The sequence below is a fragment of the Octopus bimaculoides genome, chromosome 1 (assembly GCF_001194135.2).
Source record: "Octopus bimaculoides isolate UCB-OBI-ISO-001 chromosome 1, ASM119413v2, whole genome shotgun sequence".
NCBI lineage: Eukaryota > Metazoa > Mollusca > Cephalopoda > Octopoda > Octopodidae > Octopus > Octopus bimaculoides.
The window spans coordinates 132,306,915-132,317,772 of NC_068981.1; the positions used below are offsets into that span (position 1 = coordinate 132,306,915).

At 34.3% G+C, this 10,858-nt stretch overlaps 1 protein-coding gene and 1 long non-coding RNA gene across 4 annotated transcripts in view; one reads left to right on the forward strand and one right to left on the reverse strand.

The window, feature by feature from the left end:
- LOC128248748 (uncharacterized) overlaps positions 1 to 2,400 on the reverse strand; it is a 65,157-nt gene extending 62,757 nt beyond the window's left edge. Inside the window, exon 1 of the long non-coding RNA XR_008264940.1 lies at positions 1,413 to 2,400. This is a non-coding gene — a long non-coding RNA (uncharacterized LOC128248748). The remainder of the gene's footprint in view (positions 1 to 1,412) is intronic.
- The window catches only part of LOC106881506 (formin-like protein 3), a 78,721-nt gene that overhangs the window by 39,834 nt on the left and 28,029 nt on the right, over positions 1 to 10,858 (forward strand). For all 3 annotated transcript variants that reach the window (XM_052970744.1, XM_014931916.2, XM_014931918.2), the window contains exons 5-9: positions 94 to 247; positions 5,637 to 5,687; positions 7,235 to 7,333; positions 8,835 to 8,984; positions 10,188 to 10,304. In XM_052970744.1, the coding sequence (XP_052826704.1) occupies positions 94 to 247; positions 5,637 to 5,687; positions 7,235 to 7,333; positions 8,835 to 8,984; positions 10,188 to 10,304 (571 nt within the window). The remainder of the gene's footprint in view (positions 1 to 93; positions 248 to 5,636; positions 5,688 to 7,234; positions 7,334 to 8,834; positions 8,985 to 10,187; positions 10,305 to 10,858) is intronic.

Here is a 10,858-nt window from a genome sequence, read left to right on the forward strand (position 1 = left end):
CACACACACACACACACACACACACACACACACACTTATATCTATATCCTCACTCATACACATATAATTATTTGTGTTGTGTTTCTTTTGCAGTTTTGTTCTTGAATACATTAATAAGCCCAACAGAGGAATGATTTTGATGGTTCATTTGCTACAAGACATCCAAGTGGCTGGAATGTCTCTATCAGAAACAGCCTCTTTAATGGCAAACCAAGGACTCATGTATGATGAATATCAACAACAACTGGTATGTGAGAACTTCTTGAACTTTCAGACCATATCGCTGAAGTTAAACTGAAATTACTTCTAAACCTGTCTCTTATTATTTCTGTTCTTTGCAAGGTGGCAAACTGGCAGAATCATTAGTGACATTTCATCTGTCCTTACATTCTGAGTTCAATTTCTGCTGAGGTCAACTTTGCCTTTCATCCTTTTGGGGTTGATGAATTAAGTACCAGTTACGCACTGGTGTCAATGTAGTCAACTTGCCCCCTCCCACTAATTTTCAGGTCCATAGTAGAAAGGATTATTTCTGTTGTTTGCTTTACGGCACATCAGCCCATTCTGGACACTTCCTGTAGCCTATCAGTTTTTCTATGAGAGATGGTTGCTAGCTCCTCACTTAACTTTTCTCAATTTCTTGAGAAAGAGATGCTTTGAGTAATCCCCCCATGGCTTTTCCCACTCTGCAATGGAGTTGATACTGAGAGAGAGAGAGCAAGAAGATAGAAGAATCAACCTTAGTACTTCACTGGTACTATATTTTATCAACCCCAGAAGAATGAAAGACAAAGTTGACCTCAGTGGCATTTGATCTCACAGTGCAGAGCTATATCAATACTGCAAGGCAATCTAACACTCTAAATGGCTTTGTCAATTCACTGTCTTCCAAACCTTTTACCAAGTTGGAATAACAAAATGAGTAGCTTTCTTGTTGCCTCTGCTTTTAATCATAGCTGAATATAACAGTGGTTATGCTGTTTATATTTATGATTTTAATACAAATGTACAAATATAGGTAATAAGCTGTCAAATTAACCATACAATGTTGAAAAAGATATTTTCAATATCGTTTTAAAATCTGAAGGATGAAATGTTAATTCTGTTCAACATTTCACTGTTGTGTTGAAATTTTGCTGGGGTTTTTTTTTTAAGTATTGGTGAACAATTTATCTGTTGTTCCTACCCCTACCTGTTGCAGTAAATATAGCTGACTAGTTCATGTCAACATGTTCGTTATTGTTTCTGCCTCTTGTTAAATGTTTTGGTGTTAGTCTTACTTCAAGAAGCAGTGAGGACATAGATAAATAAATAGACATAGAATCAAAAAAAAAAAAAAAAAGGAAAGGAACATAGAGTTGGGAGTTAGATGCAAAAAGAAAAAAAAGAAAAGATGAGTGTAGTTTTCTTACCATCTTTGTTTTACGTTTTTTTTCCATTGTTAGCCTTTTGTTTACTTTTTCTGTTTTTCATTCCAACTTTTGTTTTCTTCCTATTTTCCTTTCTTTTTTTCACACGTACTTACGATCTCTCTCTCTCTCTCTTTCTATTTCTCTCTCCCCTTCTATCTCTCTCACTACCTTCTTTTTAATCTCTAAAATATAATTACTTGATGATCTTGTATGCTAACCTATCACTCTCCCTCCCAAACGCCTTGGAGGTGGGTACTGCTAGATATTCTGCTTGTGTTTGCTTGGTTTTTCTGTTGCAATGACGTCAATCTTTCATAGTTTGACTTGTTTGTGTGTACACGGTGTGAGCTTTTCAACACGAGTGTTTTGTTTCGGTTTTGTTTTCGTGTCTGTTACCCGCATTACTCCTTAAACTTTCTACTAATACTGCTATTACTCTTACTGTTTAATTATTCATTGATCCGTTCCCATGCTCATACTTGGTAAAATAATTGAGTAAGTAAATTTGTAAGTAGTAAAAGGCAAAACTACTGCTGTGGTATCATTAAACCTCCTAGTTTACAGATACATTGAATTTATTGATTTCTAGCTTTACATTAAGATCTACAGACTGTAATGTTTATATGTCTTGTAAATAATCAATAAATAAGTCCTTTCATTTAGGGGTCTAATCAAGTGTTATTTGTCTTGATTGTTGTTGTTATGGTTTAGTTCCAAGTTAATCCTGATAAAGCAAACCTCTGATCAAAAGCATTATTCCAATAATGACAACCCCCATCGTTTTTGATGGTAGTACCGAACAATGTATTCCTTCCATTTTTAAGAAAGGAAAGTGTGATTTGAGAGGTTTGGCTGCTACATCTAGCAGGTCATATAACCACTTAGAGGTTCTCTTATTGGCTTTTTTATATGCTTATTTTTAATTGTGTTGATGGTAGCTGTAGTAGCAGAGTTTAGCATTAAATGTAGAATTTTCTGTGGTGGAAGTTTAAAAGACATTTTTCCTTGTGACTGAGGTACCTATTTTATTAATTTAATTCAGTTAAAATGATAACAATATAAGAAATGGTTGGCAGTCATGACCTCATCTCCCTCCTCTAATGTTGAAAATGTTAATTTATATAATTGACTACAGATAGTAATTAATATAGTTTGTTTGACTATTTCTTTCACCATTATTAACAACATAGATTTCTATGCTGTTAATAAAAAGGTTAATTTTTCTTGAGTAAAAAATGTTAGGAGTTCAACACTTCCTATCATTAATATAGAAAGATAATAAGACGAGCAATAATTAATCTCTGAAAATCATTAGCATGCTGGGCTAGATGCTGAGTTCAGATACCACCCAGGTTGACTTTGCCTTTCATCTCTTCAAGGTTTGATAAAATAAGTACCAGTTGAACACTTACGGGGGGGGGGGGGTCAATGTAATTGACTAGCCCCTCCCTCAAACTTGCTGGCCTTGTGCCAAAATTTGAAACTAATATAGAAAGGTAATCTGTAGGACTTAGATCAGGGAACAAGATACTTTTTAAGTACTAGGCTGAATTGTTAGTTTATAAGAACCTGTATAAGAATTGGTGGGGTGCATCTGTGCTGAGAAAAAAAAAATGTTTTATTTTTTTACAAATTCATTGGTAAGCAACTTGCATTAAATTATGGTTTTAATCTTAAGGCTTGAATTGTAACAAAGATAGTGTATTTCTGTTGAAATGCACTACTTTTGTACTGTTGTTTCAATTCATTTTGAAAATAATAAAGAATTTAGTAAAACAACTTTGTCCTTAGTAGGCTGATATTTGGGGCATAACATGAAATTCTAACAGAAGGTCTTAATGTTGATCATTATGAAGCAAAAAGTTTAGATCATAGAGCCAAAGGTGGTTTCACACTTGATACAAAGTTTGGTATTAAAAGGGTTATACCATTTTTTTTTCATATGGGTTTTTGAGACTTTGTCACTTGGCAATTTTAAATTTGAATGCATGCAAAATTTTACCTAGAGGTGGGAAGTTTATGTTTTTATTTTTCAAAAGAGTGAGTGGATTTGAAACATTGACTGGACTTCGTCTGAAAAATGATAGAGATTGAATTGACAACATCAGCTAGGGCTTCTATGTTGATGGCAATAAGTTAAATGAGATAAAACAGTTTCTAAAGTTGAAACTAAATAAACTAAATTGGATTCAGATTAACAGAATGGGTGAACAATTTAATCAACTGTCTTACTTCATGTAAAATGTTGGACAGTTAAACATTAAAAAAAAAATTACATTTAATCATCATTATTTAATGTCTGTTTTCTATGCTGGCATAGGTTGAATGGTTTGACAGGATCCAATGAGCCACAGGGCTGTACCGAGTTCCATTGTTGGCTTTGGCATGGTTTCTGTAGCTGGATGCCCTTCCTAATGCCAACCACTTTACAATATATACTGGGTGCTTTTCATCATACTACCAATACTGGTGACATTGCCAAGTAATTGCAAGACAAAAAAAAAGAATGGGAAAAATTTCAGAAAAAAGTTTACTGGCTTCAAGGGTTTAATCAAGCAAATCGATCCCAATACTTATTTTATCAGTCTCTTTTGCCAAACTGCTACATTATGGCGATATAAACAAAAACCAATACTGGTTATTGAGTGGTGGTGATGGTGGGGGGCATAAATACAAACACAAAGACACACATATATATGTGAAGGGCTTCCACACAGTTTCCATGCATCAAATTCACTCAGAAGACATTGGTAGGTCTGGGGTTACAGTACAAGACACTTGCCCAAGGTGCTGAGCTGTAGGACTGAACCTGAAACCATGTAGTTGTAAATTTCTGTGAAAAATGCTTTACTATGCAAAGCAATAGGGTAATCTTAACCTTTTCTGTTACAAAACAAGACTCAAAACAACAAAAGTAGAATTAATGATAACCATAAAATATTAGAAATTTATAAAGTTTAGAAAATGATTAAAATAATCCAAAATGAAAACTTTTTGAATGTCTCAAAATAGTTTCAATTAATTTTGAGAAATATTGATTAGCAATCCAAGCAACAATTTTTTCCCACAGTCAATGTTGCTTCATTTTTTTCTGAATTTCAAACACACGGAAATTTTTTGAGGGTAAAAAGGCAACCACATTCCTTTTCTGTCGAACTGACAACATATCTGCAACATTCTTGTCATACATTAAGTGTGCATGTCTCTTCAATCTTGTATTGATACAAACTCAATTGTACCCTTATAGACAAAGTCAAATGGTGGAACTTATTTTAAATGTGATTACAGCTATGCTCAGTAAACAGATCCTAACTCTTTGACTGTGTAATTAAATTTCATGGTCATTCCCATAATGATCAATGTTAATTATCCACCCAAAAAAATTTAGAATTGATATTTTCTGTTTCTGCAATACTTTTTCAGTATCTCTTGGAGGTCTGCTGGTACGGTTTTCATATCTACCCCTAAAAGTATTTGATTCTTACTCCATAAAGAGATATTTGAAATATATGAGAAAGAAATAAAGAAAGTAGATCTGAAAAATTAGTTTTTGTAGAAAGTGTCACTGGGGGTGCCTCCTCTTTTTGTAGCATAATATTTTATCTTTTACTTGTTTCAGTTATTTGACTATGGTTATGTTGGGACACCACCTTGAAAAAATTTTAGTCGAATGAATTGACCCTAGTAATTAATTTTTTTTTGTTAAGCCTGGTACTTATTCTATTATCTGTTTTGCCAAACCACTCAGTTACAGGATGTAAAAACACCAACACCAGTTGTCAAGATGTGGTGGGGAACAAATGCTGACACAAGGGGACACGGAGACACACACATATGATGGGCTTCTTCCTGAGGCTATAGTAGAAGAACTTGCTCAAGATGCCACACAGTGGGACTGAATCCAGAACCATGTGGCTAGGAAGCAAGCTTCTTACCACACAGCCATGTCTGTGCCTATAAATAATTGCTTTTCAAACCTTATTAGAGTCTCGTTAGAGGCATCTACATGGGGGTAAAATTACTTTCTGCAGTTAACAGTAATAAAATGTCTGCTTTCTGCATTCAAAAGGTCTTTTTACTCTCCACAGCATATTCTTACCCACCACCTCTGTCACCTCCAATCCCCAATTAGATAGAAGACTGACTAAAATGATTTCTCATCACTATTTAAATATTTGTGTCAATTGATTTTATTAATGTTATTAACTATTGTTATATTTTCAGGATGATGAACATGACTGTTTGCTGTGTCTCAAGTACATGTTGAGGTTCAAAGTAAGTTGTTGAGCTTTTGTACAGTGTTACATTCAAATTGTAGAACCATATAACCTTCTTGAAAATTCTTACATCATACACCATACAGTCCAGTTTTTACCATTTTAAAGACACCACTTTTCTCTCTAACTCTTGATTCTATTATCTCTTTCAAACTATGTTACTCATCTGAACCCATCTCTTTATTTTGATACTCATATAATTAAACCAGTGGAGTGTGTGTGTATGTGTGTGTGTGTGTGTGTGCATGTGTGTGCATGTGCACGTGTAGTGGTGTGTGTGAGTAGTAGTAGTAGTAGTAGTAGCAGCAGCAGTAGCTCAACTTGTTAATGCAGTAAACTAAGTCTTCTTCAGCAAGTACCTTTACAGTCTTTACATTAGGGAACATGTTTCAAACCATAAATTTTATGATATATATATACAGTGTAGACACACTAATCAAATCCTTCAATCAAGCAGCTATCTTCTGCCATAAATCTGCTGGATCAGTCTCAACAAGGAATATCCTTCTCCAATGGCAGGAACAACACTTCTAACAATTTCATTACCTCACACAGTCCTACTCTGCTCTAACTTTATTCACCTCAACTCTCATATTCACAACTTCACTCTAATCTTCATTCTTGCACTGTCATGAAGCCACTCAGTCATTCAAAGCTCTGATGAAATTCTTTATGCTATCTGGTTTCATGTTTTTATTTTTTGTTGATTAAATCCTAATGAAGTTGTTCTTATTCTTTCATACAGTTAGGTATCAATAAAATAAGGTAATATACTGAGCTCAAATAGAATCTGTGCAATTAGATATGCATACTCCCTCTCTCTTAATACCTTTGTTTCAGAAACTCACATTTGTTTAGTTTGTAGTGGCGTGAAATTATAGCCGCCATTGAGGAAGTACTATTCTGCGCATGCACAGGGGACTTCACCACTGGAAGCCCCTCGAGTGCACATGCATAGTAAAACTGGTTCTTAAAGAGTGAGTTTCACTTGTTAGGCAGTTGAGCTCAGACCTTCTACGTGACAACTCCTCGCTCCTCAACGAATTACCACTTCACCTCGATGCCTTCGATGGTGATAGCTACTTGTTTCTCTGGCAGGCATCAAGGAAGCCCTTAACCTTCCATTACCAAACTACAATCTAATCAGCGGCTGCTAAGCTGAATGACAGGAATTGTGAAACCAAGCATCATCATAAATAAAACCTTTTTAGTATATTGTTAATTGTTCTATTGTCTCTTCATATATAATTATGTTGAAAGGTGATAGAGAGACTAAAGTCTCTATGACGACTATCAAACTTTTACAAGTTTATGTTTTTAACGTCTGATTTCACTGTATTCAAATTTTTACTTACCTTTTCATATCCACTTTTAGGATTGATAAAACAAGTAATAGTTTTAATTTCTGGCCACTTAGATTATTTCTTCCTTACAAAATTTACTCTAATCTCAAATAAAAGTAAGTAATTCTTTATCATATATATTTTTATTGTAATTTTCATGCAATAATACAATCATATGTTTCTCTGTTTCCCTACTTTATAGACAGCTATTCATAAATTTTTGGATATCCGTCACAGTCTTGAAACAGTTTCACACAGTTTAATTAATGGTATAAGTAAAACCAAGCTGGCAGCTCTCCAGGTAAAATTTTTGTCACAAATTTATAATTTTTATTTTAAACTCTTTTGATATCACACCATCTGAGATCACTCACTCTATGACACCAGCTATTGTTTAAAGTGATCTAAATTTAAAATAATAATGATATCATTGTGTATAGAGCTCAGGTGCACTACACCTCATCAAAAATGCTTGCATAGTACATAGAATTATGTACAAAAGTCAGGAAAGTGAACAGTGTATGAGTCATGATATACATGTGTTTATGTATATGGAGGTGGGGATATCAGGTATATTGTTGGCGAATTTCAGGAAGCATGGAGGTTTTAAAAGATGTAATATCAAAGCAACCTTGTATCAAAATTTCACGTTAATTTATTTTCCAAACACCATCTCCCTTTAGCATTCACAGTACTCTTGTACTGAGCAGTATTACTAGTTATGAAATCCAGATCTATATATATATATATATATATATATAATGGACTCTTCTGTTGGAGATGATGTATGAGTGTTCAGCTTTTGCCAAATGATCTGCACAAATGATTTGTTTATAGTGATCAAATGTTCATGCCATACATTAGCTCACTCTCTCCATCAAAACAATGTTTTCTGAACTGGTGCATGGTGTGTCACATGTCACGTGTTGAAGTAATCACAGAGCAATGCGAGATGAGGTTTTTTACTTGAGGAAACAACACACCACTTGGTCTGAGAATTCAAATCACGATTGTTAGATCATGAGTGCAACACCCTAAGCTCTAAACCATATATTATATAATGCGTGTATATAAGGCACAACCATGGTTTTTTTTGTTTGAGGGGTTTGTGGTTTTAGATCCAGTCTCACAAATACTAGGCAAGTGTTTTTCTACTGTAGTCCAGGGCCAACCAAAGCTTTGTGAATGGATTTGTGGATTTTGGTGTGTGGAACTAGATTTCTGTTACTTAAGAAATCACTAAAGGTTAGTTGTAGAAAAGGTATCCAGCTGTAAAACGACATATTCATATAATCAATAAATAAAAATAAATGCACCCTTTTAAAGCCTAGCCAGGCTCATGGGCCCGGTTTCCCAGTTTCAATGGCGTATGTATTCCCCAGCTGGACAGGATGCCAGTCCTTCACAGCATTACTCATTTTTGCCAGCTGAGTGGACTGGAGCAACGTGAAATGAAATGTTTTGCTCAAGAACACAACACGTTGCCCATGCCCAGGAATCAAAACTACAATCTTACGATCATGATGCTGACGCCCCTAACCACTAAGCCACGCGCCTCCACTATATAATCAATGCTAGCATGGAAAAACAGTCGTAAAATTGAGCAGATAATAAAATATTGTGTATGTATGTGCATTTCTGTCTATATCTATGAGTATGAACTTAAATGTCATTGTAAACACTGTGCTATGAAGAAAGCTTCCTACATATCTTATCACTGTTTGTCTTTGTCACTAACATTATCCTGTTGTATATTATTTATATCAATTTTGATTACTGTAATATATATATTTCATTTACAGATCTTTACTATCTGCTTAACTGAAGTGAATGGCCTCAATTGTGTCTTGGATACATTTTCCTACATTTGTTTCAAGTTTGGGGAACCCATGCGCTTTAAACTACTGATGAACATGTTAAAGAATACAACTTCTCAACAACTTAGCTTCCAGGTGCGTTGCCAAACATATTTCTTCGATTCATTCAAGCATCCATCCATCCATCCATCCATCTTCTCCACCCACTATTCCTAGGATGCTTGTTGGAGTAGAGTCCTCAGACTCCTGCTCCATAGGGTCCTATTGGAAGCAACCATTATTACAGTTTCTGGTTGGATTCCCAAGCATGACCAATTGAGACTGACACATAAAAGGCACCCACTACACTCTGTGGAGTGGTTGGCATTAAGAAGTGCATCCAGCTGAAAAAACCAAGTCAAATCAGAATGGAACCTGGTTTAGCTTTATGGCATGTCAGTCCCAGTTAAACCATCTAACCCATGCCAGCATGGAAAATGGACGCTAAATGATGATGATGATATTAATTTTGGTCTACCCCTAAGTCTTCAACCAGTTGACTCAGCTTGAAGAATCCCTCTTGTGACATACTAATTACAATGTCTGTAGAATGAGAGCACTGATCTCTCAATGCAGAGAAGTAGCAGCTTGACCTGGGGAGACTTTCTAATTTCTGAGCTACACAACCAGTCAAGTAATGTTACTTCAAAGATCCTTCAAAGGAACCCCATTTCAGCTGCTTATATTTAAAATTGTGCTCATACAGTCATTACCCTTCAATCATGACCATAGGTGACGATAGGCACAAAAATTGATTTGAAGATAACATGTTTCTTCCACCAATCTAAACAGCTATGATGTTTTGATTGCTAATTTTATGGAGAAAAAGATGAAGTAGAAAAAAATTGAAAGAATAAATGTAACTTACATATTTTTAAAAATTATTTCTCTACAAGTTTTTTTTTTCCTTCTAAACAGTATGAGAGAAACATCTCTATTGTCCCACTGCCTCTGCCACTAAAATTTATTTTCTAAACACTTTGTTTTACAAGCTTTTAGCATTGAAACTATTCATATTCTCCCAAAATATTCTACCTGTTTTATGTTTAAATTGGTTAGATCCTACCTTTTGCACCTATCCTACAAAGTCATTCTAAAAATAAACAGTCACATCATTGAAATCTTACTGCTATGAAATAAGTGATGATTAATTCCAAGCAATGTAAATAAATAAGCAGTACATTTGATAGAATAATCTGAATGCTAAAGGCTTAAAGTTATTTTGAATTAAGATATTTAGAAATCATATCTTTGCATATTATTATTTATGATAATTTTGTTTCTTTTTCTCCCTCATAGGTGGCATGTTTGAAATTTGTTAATAGCATGTTAAATGCAACATCAACCCTTAATCATCGAGTTTTTCTGCAACATCAGTTGCTGGCAGCTGGCTTAGATATTGATTTCCTAGAAAAGGTATGTAAATTTCATACTAGTATTTAATTAAGATCTTGTACAATTTATACTAGATTTTTTTTTTTTACTCAATGTAATTTAGGCCTGTTGTTCCCATCAAATTGTTATACATACATACTTATATACATAGATACATACATATGAACGTGTGTGTGTGTGTATATGCATGTGTGTGTGTGTATGTATGTGTGTGTATGTATATGCATGTGTGTGTATGTATGTATGTGTGTGTGTGTATATATTGTCCCACCCATGCCAGCATGAAAAGCGGACATTAAATGATGATGATGATGATGATGATAATATATACATATGTTTCATCAGACTTTCCTCAACAATTTTAATATTTGTGTCTAATCTCTATAATGTGCATAATATCAAGTTCTTTATCTTCAGACAGTAAAACAAATTATTCAATTAATTCAGAATTTTCTATCTTGTTTTTCTGAAAGTTTTTTTTTTTTTTTAGCTTTTAAACTAATCACATCAGGCCAAAAGATTCTACCTGTTTTGAAATCTCAAAGCTATGAGATGATACATGATTAATTCAAAGC